The sequence below is a fragment of the Glandiceps talaboti genome, chromosome 20, assembly GCF_964340395.1.
Source record: "Glandiceps talaboti chromosome 20, keGlaTala1.1, whole genome shotgun sequence".
Lineage (NCBI taxonomy): Eukaryota > Metazoa > Hemichordata > Enteropneusta > Spengelidae > Glandiceps > Glandiceps talaboti.
In genome coordinates, this window is record NC_135568.1 from 17,806,933 (window position 1) to 17,826,283 (window position 19,351).

At 35.1% G+C, this 19,351-nt stretch overlaps 1 protein-coding gene across 2 annotated transcripts; it reads right to left on the reverse strand.

Moving 5' to 3' along the window:
- Positions 1 to 391: 391 nt before the first annotated feature.
- On the reverse strand, positions 392 to 18,807 carry LOC144450736 (uncharacterized). Of its 2 annotated transcripts, none has more exons than XM_078141431.1 (19): positions 18,671 to 18,807; positions 16,919 to 17,032; positions 15,354 to 15,508; positions 14,397 to 14,605; positions 13,568 to 13,728; positions 12,412 to 12,534; positions 11,926 to 12,108; positions 11,566 to 11,700; positions 11,122 to 11,229; positions 10,580 to 10,676; positions 9,142 to 9,208; positions 6,145 to 6,228; positions 5,643 to 5,761; positions 4,851 to 5,055; positions 3,897 to 3,972; positions 2,570 to 2,636; positions 1,828 to 1,908; positions 1,057 to 1,136; positions 392 to 621 (listed from the first exon to the last, which is right to left on the reverse strand). In XM_078141431.1, the coding sequence occupies exons 2-19, from the start codon at positions 16,999 to 17,001 to the stop codon at positions 504 to 506; spliced, it is 2,151 nt and encodes a 716-aa protein (XP_077997557.1). In that variant the 5' UTR covers positions 17,002 to 17,032; positions 18,671 to 18,807; the 3' UTR covers positions 392 to 503. The 2 variants fall into 2 exon arrangements, with proteins under 2 accessions (XP_077997557.1, XP_077997556.1); XM_078141430.1 differs by having other exon boundaries at positions 15,354 to 15,616.
- Positions 18,808 to 19,351: the final 544 nt, after the last annotated feature.

The window sequence follows — 19,351 nt, forward strand, 5'->3', positions numbered from 1 at the left end:
TCATCATGTCTTTGTTAATTAATCACAACATTCTAACCAATAACACAGTCCCACATAAGTTTAGTGTTTATGGAGGCAGTTATGTAATGTCTTAAAATATGGTATATTTGTCAGCTCAGGATGCTACTTATACACTATTTACATCGTTATAACAGTTGGGGTTCACTGATTGGCTGAAAACTTTTTGTGATGATTGAGGGACTTTGACTAGACGTGGTTTAGATAGAAACCACATTGGCATCCAGACTAGGTTTGTGACCAATCAATATCTGTATGGAAACCAAGTTGACCTTTACCATTTCATCTACAAGTTGTGTTGGTAAGTGTAGTTGACTCAGATAAACACATATGAGACAGTAATTAGCATATTAAAACTATCTTTTATTGTCCATAATTACCAACTCACTCCACAGTCAAAATGACATTTTCACTATTTACCAACAACAATTAAATAAAAACATTTGTTTGTTTTTGGAACAAATTGAAATCTAGCTGGCGTCATATTAACTCAGACCATACATCTTCAAAAGTGGCTCAGGTGAAGGGTCACGACCTCTGAACTTTTGGAAGACATTTCTTGGGTGAGCTCCACCACCCAGTGATAATACAGTGTCTCTGAATCTGAAAACAAGATGGGATATTTGAAGTGAACGAGTGCTTTAGTGTCAAATGATTTCTACAACATTCTTGCTGTCAAAATATTGCTATCAACTGTCTTTTTTCACCAGTAACTTAAAATAAACGCATGTATGTACGGTATGTATTTCGAATATGGTATGTCTTCTTTGTGCCAGATTTGAATGAAATATTGCATGTCAGAGAAATGACATATTATGGAGATGGATGCATGGATATACACTGCTGCCCCCCCCCCCCCCCCCCCCTTCTTGTGGACTAATAATAACAATATTACTCAAAGAGAAAGATATTGGCTGAGAATTGTATTTGAGTATTTAGAGTTTCACAGTGAGAACATTTAGGCCAATGCAGTTTGCTACTTTGATTGTGTGTTATCAAAACTAATCAAAACATCAATGGTACTCTATATATTTCTACCTTTTTCCAACCTTGGCAACTTCTTCTCTGTTTGTGAGACCTACTTCCTGGAAAGCTTCAAAGGCATCAGCTGACATTACCTGTTGAAAAATGAAACAGAACACAAAATGAAAAATAATTCAGGAACAACTTAAAGTTTCCAAACTGTGAATATACTGCATTAATAAAACTTTTATGAAAAATAAGAAGTCAGTGATCAAAATGATGTTGATGTCTGTAAGATACAACATTCATGCCATGCTATTAGTTACCACTTAGTTTGTACTAAACTGCTGGTCTGTGCCTGCTAGTTACCACTTAGTTTGTACTAAACTGCTGGTCTGTGCCTGCTACATTACAAGATTTAGGCCATGCCTAGAACCTATGGTTGGAAGTTCACATAGATGTCATTACGTAGCTTGAAATCAAACGGACACAACTGTTTCTGCTTCTTGTGATAAGAACCATTGTTATTATGGTGATACTTGTTAATTGTTTGTACTTGATAAAATACCAGACTTTGGCTAAGAAATTTATCTTTACTAATGAATGTAACATTAGGTGGATATTCTCATAAATCAACACTAAAAGGCTGACATCATGGTTATTTTGATACCTTTTACACCATAAAGATATTTGATTGGCTGCAACCGAATCTGGTTGGACTGTGCAGGATATTCTGCTGACATCATGCATGCTGTGATGCTGTGAGCAAATATGACTCAAATGTTCATTTTCCCTTTTACTTTCGATTTTGGTTCACATGTTATGATTTGAAGGAACAAGTCTCACCTCTGCCCATTTATAGGAATAGTATCCTGCTGAATATCCACCGGCAAATATATGTTGGAAAGAACATGGGAAACGGTCCTCCTAGTATATAGATAAGATTCAAATTATGAGTTTTATAATCATAATAATAATTATGATAATTAAATGTATACAAATCTCGCTATGGAAGGCAAGAACATGAAATGCAGAGATTACTTCTTCAAGAGAAGTAAGTACATGAAACGTACATGGTTAGTGGATGAAATGTATGTGAGTTATCAAAGATTGTAATGTGGTACCCAACCAAGTGTCCAAGTTAGCATGTAAGTCTCAAACAGAGCTAAAAGTGGGAGATCAAGGTTGAATTTTGCCATTTTAAACAGATATGCTGATTGGTAGATTTGAGGGATAAAAAATATGCATAATTTAATAGGGTTGGAAATTGAATATTTAAGGTAGTTAGTACTATAGATGATACACTTAAAAATTGGCCATCGGTGAAGTTCCTACAAATCTCCCGACATTCATTAGGAGAAAACAATGTCTACAGTGGGGACTGTGATGTACATTAGATTGTGTGGGGATGAATGCAGCCAAACACACATTTTAAAGTATACTGTACGAGTAAGTCCTCTACATTGGAAAATGTACAGTCCCCACCAACACCCATGTTCTGGTACTGGATGTCTACAATTACTAGTTATTTCAAACACAAATTATTGGTACTCTTGAAACCTAGCAACTGTGCAAGAGATCCACTTACCGACAATGGTTTAATGATAGTGTATTCATCAGATATTCTCTTCATAATATCCATCCAATGGTCATTACTGTCAGATAAATTAAAATTAAAATATGAAATATTTATATAAACATTGCTTAATCTTGGTTTTACTGAGAATATGTCATCTACTTCAAAAGAAACAATAAAATGTTTAAGTAACAAAGACACAGGTGCTGAGTGTTCAATAGACACATAGTAATACAATGTGTACTGTTAAGTGATATCTCAAGTATAATCATACAATTAAGCTGGCCATCTATAAAGTTCATAACAATGTCTACTCACAAAATAAAGTGATGTTAGTTGATTCCATTGCAGGAGAAATTGGACACTGCCTATACAGTGCTGGGTTTAATGATAGCCAAATCTTGTTGTGGGTCAAAATGGCATTTCTTGTGAGTCACCACACAGTAAGAGATAGGGGAACACCACATTTTGGTGCATCACTAGAAATTGTGTGTGTGAGTGGCACATCAAATTGGCTTAGAGCACACTGCTGGTGATAAGTTTGAGTGATATTGAGTTGTGTGTGTCAGAGGTTGGGCTTATACCTGGACAGAGACAAGCATGAACAGACGAATGAACAGACAAGAGTCATTACAATAGTCCCTCAGGGTGGTGGTGGTAATATGTGTGTTGACATGGTTCATTGGAATTGAGTAATGGGTGTTGGAAATAGGGCTGTACCGACACAAGCACTTACAAACAAACAAATGGATATGGGCAATTCAAATAGCGCCCTCAGGGTTGTGATAATACAGATGTTGACAGGTTTGGCTGAAATGGAGTTTTTCCATCAGAAATATGGCTATACAGCTAAAATGATGTAGGCTTGGCATTTCACTCATGGGACATTACGTTTTTGAAACAGAGCGAGACATATTTCAACTCTAGACTAACAATAACAGAGACACAATAAACACAGCAGGATCCTTTGCCCAATCACATTGAATGCTGATATTAAGCATTGCTATTCTTTCGCACTGCAGTAAAAACATTACACATGGACTTGATGATTTTAATGGCTGCAATTGTCTATTTTCATTTTTACTAACATTTTAACTTGACTACTTCTACATCTCCACAGTGCACGGCACCTAACATGTAATTATTTCATTGGCATTAGAAGTTGTCTGCAGGTGTGTATTAAATGTCATGTTACTTGAGTGAAACACCACGTCTACATCATTTTAGCTGTAAGTGGACAAACACATGCATGCTTGAAGAACAGACACAGGTCATTGAACTAGTTCCTCTCAGGGTGGTGCCTATAGAGGGCTAACAAGAGATCACAATACAAACTTACCTAGTATGTAACTCCATATCTAGAGCACCAAAATATAATTGTCTCAGCATTTGCAAACCTGCGTTATATTTTCGTGCTGAAAATAAAAATGATTGGAAATATTTATTTCTTTGCAACAGTAATCATGCAAGCTGTACTGCAATTTTAATACACTGGGCTGAGAGTGAAAGTATATCATATTTTGTTGTGGATATTTCAAATTGGACAATTTGCAATTTTAGCACTCTCATGCAAGGAAATCATTACAGGACATCACACCCTTTTAACCCAGTAGTGGGGTTCGTGAGCTAGGGGTCCACCACTTATGACATCAACTGTACCAACAATGATATCAAATACTTTTACTGCCATCACAGGTATGTATCAACTGTACATGTCATATAGTATGACGAAAGCTATGGTGGATACCTGTGGTGGATACCTGTGGTGGATAAACTTTGGTGCAATACGAAGTTTAACCCATTAACTTGAACTGTAATATAAGTCTAGTTCCTATACGACATGTTACAATTACTACCATCATCTCCACTCATGTATAGGGAAGGTCCTTATTCTAACACAGAAATCTGTGCTACCCCTGCTGGGCAAAGGGTAAATGACGCATGTCATCTATCACAAATTGACAGGCAGAACGCCACCTCTCAAGTTTGAAACTAAAATGACGCGGCGACACGATAACGTCATCATGTTTATAGGAATGTAGTCAGGGGTGGCACAGATTTCTGTGTCAAAATAACAACTTTCCCTATACATGAGTGTAGATGATGTAGTAATCGTAACACGTTGTTTAGGAACTAAACTAACTTTAATAGTACACTTCATTTCATGCAATTTTTTCACTGCTTTTTCTTCTTTTCACAAAACTCAGTTTTTGTAAGTGTCACTTAATTTAAAGCAAAAAAATTGCTCATGGACTCTCTGTGTAATGTATTGTATGTCACCTTCCATTTTTACCTTTGACAAGTTGTTCAAACAAATGCTTTGGTAATGGTTCCCCTGTTTGGTAATGTCCACTAATGGTTGCCATGGTAACTTCATCATAGACCCAATTTTCCATGAACTGAGAAGGTAGTTCAACTGCATCCCATTCAATATTGTTAATACCAGCAGCGTCAGCATAGTTTACAGTTGTCAGCATGTGTTGTAAGCCATGGCCAAACTGAAATAGTGAAGATTGTATTAATGAGAAATGATGAACTTATACACGAAGGGATTTATGGAAAGATGAATGGATATACCGGTATTGATTGATGGATGGAAACACAGAGATATATTAACAGATTGGAAGGATGTACAAATGGATGGATGAATACCATAGCTGGAATGTAAGAACTCTGACAGAATGTAATACAAATATAAAATACACCATAACATTACTATACTAGGTACATTACGGTACAATGTTTCAACTTCTCTAAATGCCACATAATAATGTACATGTAATACCAAGTCCAAGTAAGCCATGGACACATACAAACACAGACAGACAGACAGACAGACAGACAGACAGACAGACAGACAGACAGAAAGCAAACAGACATACAAACAGACAGACAATCTAACAGAAACACAGACAGTTAGATAGCAGACAGACAGACTGGCTGACAGACAGACTGGCTGACAGGTGGACAGACGGACAGTGACAGCAAGACAGACACAGACATACAGACAGACATTGGTATTTCATTTATTTTAATTTCCCCTACTGTAGCTAAGAATACAGACTAAAATGACTGCACTACCTACCTCATGGAACAATGTTTCAACTTCTCTAAATGTCATCAATGATGGTTTGTCTTTAACTGGAGGACTTTGATTACATATCAGGTAAGCCACTGGTTTCCTTCCTAGTAATTCACTCTTTCCTAGTAAACAAAATCACACAAGTTTCTTGCATTACCAGTAAGTAGAATATGAATGACAAGAAATGAGTATTTTTTATTTTTTTTAAATGAATGAAACAACTGTACTAAAAATATGAAACAGCTGTGGGAATGAATGCTCATGAACTCTCGGTTCACAGTTACAAGTGAAAATTTCTACCCACAGACTCGAACCATTTCTTGGAATAGAATCCCAAATTTTAGTTGACATCTCGTTAAGAGTGTCAGGGGGTGTACTACAATGGACTATTGTTACATGTCTTTTTACATTTGTAAATAAATCTGTGTTAACTTTGTAATTCAATAAAGTGTACAAAAAATTCAAAATTGATGTGGTACATTTAATTGACCACACTAATTTTTACCCAAAGCTGTGTCCATCCATGCACCTCCTCGTTTCTCAGCAGGCCTACTATATGGATCCAGGAAAAAAGATGCAATATGTTCTCCTGAAGATTGGAATAAAAGAATAGAAAGTCAGACCCTCTTAAAAAGTACCATAAACATATAGACATTTTTTTGGTGACTAGAAACTTTGATATTTCATGACATTCAACAATCTGATTAAAAATCTGATGTGCTGAATACAGCTTAATTTCTTTATTTACCTCTATTTCCATTGTTTTGTTTATTATCACTTATTTTTGATTTTGACATTTCCCCCCCAAAAAAATACAACTGCCGACATCAAACCTTGAATGAATGGAACCTGTCGCAAACAAGGAAAGTGAACAAATGAATTGGATTAATAACACTTAGTACAGCATGTTAAGACTTGTATTACACACCAATGGTTTCATAAGAAGAGTATTATGTCCTCTGTACTTGTACATGTATATGTACATGAAATGCCAGGGGAACTTCAAATTTGTGAAGGTGAGCCATTATATGAAATCACCATAAAACTGTTCTCATCAAGTGATGGAATGTAATACAAGTCTCTGTGCCAAGTGTTATTAATCCAATTCAGTTCTTTACTTCATTGTTTGTAACATGTTCTGATTGTTCACAGTCTGATGTCAGCAGTTGTAAAAAACAAGGCCAGGGTTTCAATCCCAGGTTCTTACATTAGTTGTCTCTCATAACTGGAACCGTGAGTATTATTAAGTTTTTGTTATCGACCAACTTTTTCTTAAGTCTTTTCCAATTTTGTCAGACAACTGATTTTCACACCTACTAAAGTCATTGTTTGAAGGTGACGTTCCCACTTTTTCAGAGAGGATGTCAAAAAAGGAGAAAATGTGTTCCAATTTTTCCTACATCAGAAACACAATTCACATGCCATCATCTTCTTAGATATTATTCCCCAATATTTTTCTTTGCTCTGAGGAAAATACGAGTGACCTAAGGGGTCTTGTCACTATGAGTCATGAGACGAGTAGTAACAAACCCTTTAGTCATGAGTATTTTTGGCTGAATGAAAAAAATATTGGACAATAGTATATATTGTACTTCCTCAAGCATAATTTATGTAAAAAAACCAGGAAAAATAATGACAATTTGTAATGTTTTGACTTATACAAATTGTATATACTTTTCAAACATCACAAACCCAGTGATGTGAACAATGGTTGTTGTGGCATAGAATGACAAGGGCATATACTCCATATTTTCTGTTCAATGACAATAACTTGATTGGCTAAGTGCATGGTATATATAAATGATTGTTCTTCTCCATTGTTTACATGGTATATTCTCTATAAAGACAAGTCAAGTATAGCTCAATAATCCCCTTCTGATTTGCTGGACTGGTAACAGTGTCCTTTGACATTGAGCTAACCTAGTGCTAACCTAGTGCAAACCTAGTGCTAACCTAGTGTGACCTAGTACTAACATAGTGCTAACACAGTGCTAACCTAGTGCTAACCTAGTGTAACCTAGTGCTAACCGAGTGTGACCTAGTACTAACCTAGTGCTAACCTCGTGTGACCTAGTACTAACCTAGTGCTAACCCCGTGTGACCTAGTACAAACCTAGTGCTAACCTAGTGCTAACCTATAGTGCTAACCTAGTGCTAACCTAGGGCTAACATAGTGCTAACCTAGTGCTAACCTATACTGCTAACCTAGTACTAACCTAGTGCTAACCTAGTGTGACCTAGTACTTAGTACTAACCTAGTGTGACCCTAGTGCAAACCTAGTGCTGACCTAGTGCTAACATAGTGCTGATATAACATACCTGATCAATTTTTTTATTTATTTATTTATTTATTTATTTTTGTTTTGTTTCTTGCTTTTTCATTTCTACATATATGTATTCAGAAAGACACTATAAACTTTTACAATATAGATGGTAATGTAATGTCAGTAAAATAGACTAAGATTCCAGTCTCATTGTAAAGTTATTGTCTTAAATCAACTATAATATCTTTGACTGGTATACAATACCAATCTTTGTTGTCTGGTCCTGTATGTACATTTATACATGTACTGTATGTTACAATGTCAATCTACAGGCTACATGGAATCACAGACTGTCTATGACTGAGTACATGATCACGATCATGCCATATACGATATGTTAGTGTTACTATCTCAAGACACTCTCCACAACATATTGGTATTGAGATTGTAAGCGTATTGACATAGTATCACCAACACATGTCTCTGGACTATGTTTTTCCCTTACATCCCTTTATACTTGTTAAGTTTGCTTTGGAAAAATTCTGCAGTAAATTTTAGCACACCTCTTGATAAGATGTCGAAGTGAGCACTCACGGGGCTATAACAACACTAATTACAAAATTTTTGAAAATCTACCACATTATTCTGTACACTGGGGAACTTGCCATGGTTTGAGCATACAAAACAGGCTGAATTGTGGGATATCTCACTCACTGTGGAGTTGTGTAGAGTATTCTAATGCATTTACACCCATTCATCATACACACCTAGGTATCCATATTTCAGTTGTTCATTTACAGCAATACTTTATTTTTCCACAGTAACATCAAAGCAAATACCATTTATACTGAAAAACTTTATTTCAAATAAGATACAAACACAAACACAAACACAAACACAAACACAAACACAAACACAAACACAAACACAAACACAAACACAAACACAAACAAAAAATGTAATACACCCACCAAATATCATGGCAATTGGCCCTGCAGTTTTTGAATTTAAGTTGTTTACACACACACACACACACACACACACACACACACACACATTTTCACATGCCTATAGCACTACTGAACCTTATCAGTTCAGTTGTGTTAAAAATTGCCAAATTCTACATATACATTGGTAGGTTTCTGTCATACAAACAAAATTCATGCAGGCAAAGTTATGAATATAGGTCAAAGGTTACATATCAAGGTCAAGGGTCATTCACTTTACAAAGCTCTTACCTTGTTCATTCTTAATATCAAAGAATTTAACATGTTCATGCCAGACTTCAACTTTGCTGTCAGCTGGCTGTAAAATATAAAATAGTGAAATCATGTTATGCAAATGAATATTCATGGGCTCTGAGCTCAAATGAAAATTTGTACTCACAGTGTCAAAAAAAACTTTTAAGTTAGCAAATCCCAAAATTTCCAAGCAAATTCAGGACTGTTTCCAAAACTCTCAGCTCTATTATGAATGTCCCTTCTCACATTTTAAGACACAGCAGTGTAAAGATCTGAGAGGTTGAAAAACACTCCTGTGTTGATGCTGACATTTTGGGATTTTTGACTTTTTCAGCAGGGATATAACATTAGTATAAAGATGTAGAATATTGGCTGCCAGTCAGTTGAAAGATGTACAATGTTGACTGCCAGTCAGTTGAAAGTCTTTGTATCATGGACAAATACAGAGAGTTTAGGCCAAAAAATGTTTAAAACCCTGATGAAACTTTGATAATATCTATTTTGGTCAGGTTCCCCCATTTTATGAAGAATTCAAGCTAACTTTCTTAGAGTCTTGGATGAAAACAATATCTCACAATAAATTTGACTGTACAACTTGATATTTACATTTAATCATTAACTGACATCTCACACTACTGGAGAGTTATTTGTTCACTTAGTTGTTCACCAAAGTCTATGGTGTGCTTTAACCATGCAGTGCTACTGAAAAGAACATTGCTCTGGAAATTGGCGCTATAGAAATTTGATTGATTGATTGATTGATTGATTGATTGATTGATTGATTGATTGGTTGATTGATAGAGAATAAATATACTGAAAAATCCAATTTCTAATAATTACTTTTTTCTCACATATTACATGAGTATTGGGGATTTATTATGTAATTTTTATTGATAAAACAATTTTATCATGGCTTCCTACTTGAAAAATCAATGTGAAACAAAACAGTGTTGTCGATGACCGAGTGGTTAAACCACTTGCCTCTTACCACTACGGTCGGGGTTCGAACCCCATTCAGGGTTCGATTAAATTTACCACGCTGTAAATAAGAAGAGTGTCGTTCAGTTTGACTCTACCGAACAGCGCAGGTTTTCCTAGGGTACTCCAGTTTCCTCCTGCATTAACACTGAACCCATGAGGGATATACTTCAAGAACTATATGAAGTATATACAGATTATTTTACATATGCCAAGTTTGTAAATTGTAATAGTATGTACAATAGCAAACTTTGTACACATTAATTGTTTTTTTATAGCTTTTTGCAATGTATTAAGTTACAAATACAGACTTAGTCAATCAATGTTAATTCACATTGATTTTTTAAGTAGGAAGCCATGATAAAATTGTTTTATAAAATTAAAAATCCAAAATAAATACTCAATCTTCATCCATATGACCACTTTAAAGACGTAATTTATTTGAATTCTCACTTACCTGAATTGTAATACCAAATAGAAAGGAACTCAAATTAAAAAGTCCTTGCAACACTTTATCCAGAGGGAAATATGGCCTCAGTTCCTCTTCACTAAAACTGAAACAGTCAAATTGAGCACACATGTATGGATGAGATGAATAGTGAACACGGAATATGATATTTATAACCAGTGAGAAGTAGCATAAACAAACAGAACTTGCTTACAAGACAGGAAAAGTAAACAAATGAATTGGATTTATTTAATAAAACTGGTTGTAAACCAGAAGAAAATGCTCATGACTGTAGAACAGTGGATGGACTGTACAACACCCCGGTATGTACATATTTGTATTCAAGCTAGGGAGTCAGAGTTAAAGACAAGAATAGGGTGAGCCCCCTATGATTTGAATTTTGAAGTGTCAACTGTTTTACACCTAGCCTAATTTGTGCTTATAATAATAATATATTACCTACACCTGATTAAAGACATTACAGGCAAATCAATTACAAGATTGAACATAAGATGAAATATAACAAACTAAAAGACATCACTTTTACTTACTTGAAAAGACTTTCTCGTTGTCTTTCTGCCCAATATGATAGATCCCACTGAGCCAGGTCACCATGGAAACCATGGCTACTAGCAAATGACTTCAGTTCTTCTATCTCCCTAAAATTTGATTGAAAGAAACTGTTACGTTCGTTATGATTTAAACAACAAATGTTATTATGCTCACGTATCTATTAATGTCACATGTACTGAATAGTGGGCCAATCTGTTGTCAAAGACTGAAGTGTACAGTCAAAAATTTCGGGTAAAATTTTCAAGTTTGTGTTTGGAATAAAAGTTCAATTGAATACTATGGTTTGCCAACACAAATGAATTTCTATTTGAAGACAACAAATTTTAGTTTAGTATTTAAAAGGTTTTACCCTCATGTTTAATATTTCACCAACACAGATATATATAATTAAGTATTAGAAAGATAGGGTGTCAATGCCTTACCTTTCAGCAGCTACTTTACTTTTCTTTTTCAAACTATGAATCAATGACATCACTTCCTGTACATCTTTAGCCATCTTAGATTTTAGTGACTTAGCAGCATGGTTCTGAAATCCCAAAATTTCTGCATTTTCTTGTCTGAAAAACAATATGATTTAAGACCTTGTAAAACCTGTCAATTTGGTTGAGATATTTTTTAAACCCCAAACTGTACACAACATGTTAAAGACATATGTATATCAAAACTGCCAAGTTAGGTAGTTCAGTCAGTGTCAAGTTTCTCCATCTCCAATCTAATATGGACAGACGCCCCCAACGTCAAGACAAGGTAAACTTTTGTTTGTTACAAACTGCAAATCTTACCTTAAATGTCTTATACTTTCAATAATATCACTATTATTATGTGTATCCTTTGATGCCTTGCTAATAAAAGCTCTGTACAACTTCTCCCTTAACTCTCTTTGTTTACTGTGCTTCATAAATGGTTCATAACATGGCATGTCTAGAGTTAGTTTCCATGGACCTTCAGATGTATTTATCGGTACACTGTAACACAAAGTGAAACATCAAAGGTGCATGTGTTTGACAAGGTAAGACTTCTTGACATCACATTCCAACCATTGGTGGCACTCTACTTTATAACTCCACCACCAGTATTCCACCAGCTAGGTATAAAGACACATCAATGCCATTTTGTTTAAATTTCTCACTGCCATACACATAAATTAATGTGGTTCTTTATTTTCTTAAATCAACTTCATAACTTTCTTTAAACATACATACACACACACATGCACACACACACACACACACACACACACACACACAATTGACACACATATATATTACCTTGTTTTATCTTCTGCAGCATTAAATGCCATTAATTGTAATAAAGAACTTGGCAATCCATCAACATCTTTCTTGTCCGTCAAAATTATATGAAATGATTTGATAGAATCTAGTACATTGTTACTGTTGATAGACAAATATTACATGTACATTAACAATAAGCCTGTCACAGTCATTTATTATCATTTACATTAAGAACTTGACCTGAAGAGGTTTGATTGGTTTCATTGAATTCAAATTAATTGCTATTAAATTGAGAAGGATTACGTAGAGGAAGAATGAAGAATGATGAAAAGTACAATAGATGAACACTTCAAATTATGCTAGGGAGTCAAGTTAGTGACATGCAAAGAAGTAGATTTTAGACTCTAACCCTGATTTGAGTCACAAACACAGTGTGTCATTACTTTACAGTAACTGTTGTTACTTCACTTTTAGACAATCAAATACAGTCCTTGTGTGTAGATGTTTTCCTTGACAGTACAAACAAAAGTCACTGCTTACTGTCAAATATTTTACTACCTTGTACAATATTCTTTGGGGACCAATTTTCCTGATAAGGATGGCCTTACTTAATCAGGAATTTTACGTCTCATTGCAGATATTGCGAGATATGCAAATATGCCTAGCAACAACAGTTGTCAAACGTGATCACAGTCAAGCTTTCGCTGTAGCCAGGTGTGATGATGTTGAGAACAATAGTGTTACTAAGCATTTGACACTTTCAGCTTGACCACCCTCATTTGGTTGCTATGGATGCAAAATTGATGCCCTCTGTGGCAGGATTATAAGAAAATCAAAGCATGACTGATTGTCAGATGGCAACCCCATGAGTGTGTACCCTAGAGAAAATTATTGTTTATCGCTGAATTTCGGGAAATTTCAGGAGACAAGTTTTGTCCTGACTTTTACTGTCATTTTCAAATCATTCAGACTGTTAAAGTTAAAGTGTGATTATCAAGTGAAGTATCTGACAATCAGTCATGTTATCATATTTTGTTTAATCCTAGTGGAAGGCTGTCATACTGGGCATCAATTTTTTTTAAGAATGAAGACATATCAGTTTGGAAATGAAAAATACAGAATTAAGTCTGGGTCACCTTTAATAGAAATAAATTTTCCTGTGAGTGATAATTTGAAGACTATCTTTTCTTACCTGAAGTCCATGCTATGTTTTGACAATTCTAATTTATTATTATTAAATGTATCTTTAGTTTGTCCTGTCAGTCCTACACCACCTAGTTGTGCTGATAGTAAACTAGAATTGACTATTCTCTGCTGTGCTTCATCCAAGGTCTCACCATTCTCCCTCAGTTTCTAAAAAAATATAATTCAACCACCATTTTTAAAATAATTTCTCAACTTTACTTTTTCAGATAAGAACTTTGACTTAGGTTATACAAATGACTAAAGATGTTGGTTTGTATTCAATGCTCAAAAATATCACTTCTGGTGAGATGCATGAACAATGAAAACATTCAATGAAAATAAAATATTTTTAAGTGTTTATGAAATTGTTCAACAATGTTTTGAACTCCAAGGGTCAACATCTTCTTATCAGACTCAACTTACTTACTTTCATACGTACTTTTAACATATTGGCTCTGTGCAAGACAGAAATATGACAGAACCCCATGACGCACAAGTGTGCTGTACTCAGCGTATTTGGAGGAGTGCTTGCAGCATTCTTTGCAGCTGTGCTTTCGTATGCAGAGTGAGTGAAAGTGCATCAAAAAACACTGCAAATACCCCTGGGTGAACATCCACACTGCTACTCATGAGGCATGGGATCCTGTAGTATTAAAAAATACTTATCTGAAATAACAATATCACTTGCATGTAGGTATGTAATAACGTTTTCAGTATGGCACTGCACAGCAAATACCACTAGCATGTGCATACATCAATGCAAGTAATCACTGGTAGGTACATATGTAATAATTACTTTACAAAAAACATTGGCTCTATGCCAACTTTCAACTTACTTTTATAGCATTATAAATATATTGGCTCTGTGCCAGCTTTGTTGTTATTTGTACAACCAATGGTTGTATCTGTTGGTAAGCTGTTCTTAATTCATCATTGTTTTTGACACCCATTAGATGATTGACAACACTCCAGCCATAACTTAGTGGAGCTCCGCCCACTTCTAGAGGATCAAATATGTTGGTCCATGTTTCCTTGTAAACTGGATCTATGTGGTTAAATAGTGGACAAAAATAATTCTGTATGAGTAGAGCTAGAAATGAGATTCCCAAGGATTTCTCACTGAATCCTTCCCAAAAATATAATACAATATATGGAAAACTATGCAGGTTTACTGGATTTCCCTCCTCTGTGACCAGGATTCCTAACCAAATCTGGAAAAATACATTAAGTTTTATAATGTTTCCCTCCTCGTACATACATGTAGAGTAGATATATAACTGCTGACATCAGACCATTGACAAACGGAACCTGTTACAAATGGGAAGAGTAAACAAACTGAATTGGATTAATAAAAATTAACACTTGGCACAACATGTTGGAAATACAGAGACAAATATTACATTTCATCATTTGATAAAAACAGCTTTATGGCCACTTTACATGATCACCTTCACAAACAAATTTCCAGTTCCCCTGGCATTTCATGTACACATAAAGAGGCCATAAAACTGTTCTTATCAAACCATGGTGTGTAATACAAGTCTCTGTACTTCCAACATGCTGTGCCAAGTGTTATTAATCCAATTCAGTTGTTTACTTTCCCTGTTTGTAACAGGTTCCATTCAACAGTCTATTAATGTCGACAGTTGTATATACATGTATTATCAAGTTCATTATGTCCATACTAGTCTGTAAGGTACACTGTGAAGGGGCACCCTCATACATCGGTCAACCCCTCAAGGAGACCGGTGAGAGCAGAACGGCCCAATGTACCTTACATTCTATGCCCATACCTGCAAGTTTTAATTCCACTTCATGCAGATTTCCTTCAAAGTCAGTGACAAGTTTTTGAATTCCTGGCACCACGTGATGTGACTGGATTTTAGTAAACTTTGGAAGTCCATCTTGTTGTAATAGTGGATTATCAGCCTGGGACACTGTACAGTATCTATCAATTGGTAAATAATACAAGACATTGTTGGCTGGACAGGTAGCTGATGATGTCACCACTCGGATAACCACTAGAACACTTATAATTATGAAATAGATATTCATTCTGAAATAGAAAATGAAATGTTCCTACTACCCTCTGTGTATGTCAGTTATCAGAAAGAAGAAAGATTACATTGTTTAGCCACTAGGGGTGCTGTTTCAAAAATGTTCCAACTACCTTCTGTGTAAATCAGCCATATTCTAATCATTAGAAAGACAAAAGATTACATAGTTTGACCACTAGGAGTGCTGTTTGAAAAATTTTCCTACTATCTTCTGTGAATTGGCCACATTCAGAGAGAAGACAGATTACATGGTTTGGCGTACGAGACTCGACTGCAGTTTGAAATATTTATATTCCCATTCTCAGTATATGAAAAATTATATCATTTGGCTATTAGGGGTACATAAAAGATTCTTTACATTCATCTATGGATTGTAATTTGTATCTTGTACTGCAATGTCATAAACATCGAATGTGAAAATTGTAACTAATTTTTCCCCAAATTGTTAATGTATCTGACAACTAACAAGCAATGCTATTTCTGTTTTTGCCTTAATTAAACCCTGGAGTGAAAACAATTGTCCGGCAGAGATATAGAAAAAGTGAAACCTGAACAAAAGAATAAAAAAGAATCTGAAAAGAATCCAATCTAATCCTTACAACTCCTCTTATAAGATAATCTAAGACCATGGAATTCAAACATTGAGGCTTATATTACTTTGAAATGACATTTCATTGAGTTGATATTTAGAGGTCATAGCAGAAGACATACGTATATGGACGTAGTCTAGTTTACTATACACATTATTATTACTATAATGATCATCTCCACCGTATAGTCAAACTGATTACTCTAGCACAACATTGTGTTTTTACCAACAATGATAATTTAATGGTATTGTAAAGTTGATATAAATGTGATGATGTTCTGGCATCCTCATGTGATTTAATAAAACATGGCCGTACTAATTGAATATGAATGAGCAACTGTCTGAATGAAGTAACTAATTACAACTGCCTGTCAGTGTGTGATAGATTTCAGACATTCACTGTTCAGCCTTTCCCCAGCAGGTGGCTGAGCTACAATTTCGGTAAAATCTGTATGTTTGACTATACATGGAGAGGAAAGTGATCGTAGAAAATGTTGACAGGTATGGGACTAGCCTTAGTACTGGTATGACATGACAAGATTGAGTTCATAGTGCCAGTGTAAAATATGCAAATTAATGTAAATGATGTGAAATCAGGAAATGGCCCACCAGAACCCAAAATTTACACAAATGCATTCAGAATTTATTCACTGGAGTGGCATTCCCCTATTAAAACTCTATGTAAAACTTACAGTCTTAAGACAATAATTACCTTCTCCAAGAACAAAGTCTTCTCCTTAGTAAAAGTTCACGACATCCAAGACGATAAAAACCAAGACCCACGTTAGCACTCATTGTTGAAATCTTGGCTGTACTGTATGAATTGCTGAAAACAAAAAGTTATATTAATTCACTGCTATCTTTACAAGATGTGACACAATCACACACACATCAAATATGTACACATAATATATATACAAACTTGTAAGTGTCTCACTGGAGAGAACAGTGCTCAATGCAATATTAGGGGAGAACCATTTTATTTCTGGTGGGGGGTATGGAGGATTTTGAGGGGAAAAAAATTTGTTTCCAGGTGAACAAGAAAATAAAAAATTTTGATCCTGTAATGGCTTGAGAAAAAAAAATTGTCATAACAGACAGAAGTGAAAAAAAAAATTTGTCACAATGCACCAGAAATGAGCAAATTTGGAAACCTTATTCTCATGTATTCTTTGGCAGCGCGCCACCATAGGCGGCGCAAATGTTTTTAATACAAGTATAAATTCCTGTTTTTTTCCAGCTCTTATCATTAAAGCATGCACTATATAGCTCTGCTTTAAACCCAAGTGCACACAAAGTTTTCCTTTCCTTTTCTGACCCAAGAAAACATACATGCTGCAACATATTGGAATGGGTCACATTACACATGCAAGATATTTTCTTCTGGTTCCTGGTACTACTATGATGGCTTAAAGGAAAGCAATTCACAGGGGTCAGGAGTACAGCACTCCCCAGATCAGTCAGCTCCTCAGGGATATTTTACCAGTCATCTTTTGTACATACAAATTTAAGTAGCAGAAGTATGGTTGGTAGACAGACGTCTGTCATACTAACTGCTAATTCTTCTACTTGCACAGAACAAGTTATTTAGAGGTACAGTTGTGAACCATTGTGACGTGGTATAGGTATGAACAACGCATTACAAACTTAATGACTAATTAAAAAAAAATTTGCACTGCTACTCCATTTGAAAAAAAAAATTGATGCAGGACTGACAGTAGAAAAAAAAATTGCTGTCACTCTGGGAAAAAAAATTTGCTCCCATACCTACTTCCTCCATACCCCCCCCCCCCAGAAATCAAATGGTTCTCCCCTTAGTAGCAGAGCATTATAGACAATTAAAAAGAATACCTGGACTTATACCATCCTAATTCTTTTGAGTTAAGTCTATGTGTGTGTATATATATATATATATATATATATATATATATATATATATATATATATATATATATATATATATATATATATATATATATATATATATATGAGTATATATGAGTATATAATATACAGTGCTATTGTACTACATTTCATGTTTTCAGTAATTTGTGGTTAAATATACATTGTACATGGTCTTCCTATTATTATTTTCAAACACAAAGTTCTAAACACACACGTAAACATGTATGCATAATAATATTATACAATTCCACAGAGTATATTATTAAAGTCTATACTAGTATATATAATACACACACACACACACACACTTATTGTAATTTGTATTAGTGCATGATCCATATGCACACATAGTGATGCTAGTCCTGCTTGCAGGCGGTGTACGAGTCTAGATTACTGACATGAAGGAGGTCATGTTTGCCTGCTTCCAGAGTCTGCTGGCTGTGTCTGCGTGCTTCCACCATAGTGGACTTGTACTACTACAGTAGTGATGCATGATGTAACGTGAAGCAGGGAACGTGAAGTTGTAACTGTGGAATAAACAACCTACAAGCTAACTTACCTATATTTGTCAATATGATTACCAACGAAGAAACTAATTGTAATAACAGACAACTATGATCGTCTTTCTTCACATGTTGGTGTCCAAAGATGAGAGGTAAATAATACCACGACTCATCAATGTGGCTAGGGAGGTCACATCGATGTAAAGGTCATAGAGAAAAGGTCAACCATTCCAGACACTAGGTGGCGCTATAACCATCAAACCTGGATACTAGTACATCTGAGTACATCACCATATATCCATAGGCAAAATAGCAAGATGTAACCAACCACAGTGATCCAAAGCTTTGGCTAGTATGTTTATGACAAAACAAACAAACATATCAACACTGCCAAAAATGGTATAACACACTTTGACAGAGTAAGTACTGGAATTACAATATGGTAACTCTGTGTACTCACTCTACATGTATATGAAATGGTTCTCGTTTAATCACTCACCAAGCTCACAAACAAACAAGCAAATAAAAAACAAACAAACAAACAAACAAACAAACAAACAAACAGTAAGACAGAAACACACATGGGTGGAAACTTCCATCGACATTTCTGTTTAAAGCACTTGTTTTATTAACATAATATGTTAATTTTATGAATTACAATTTTGGAATTAGGATCCTCTTCTAGAGATATACATGTAGTGAAATACATAATAACTGTGACTGTATAAAGTGATAAG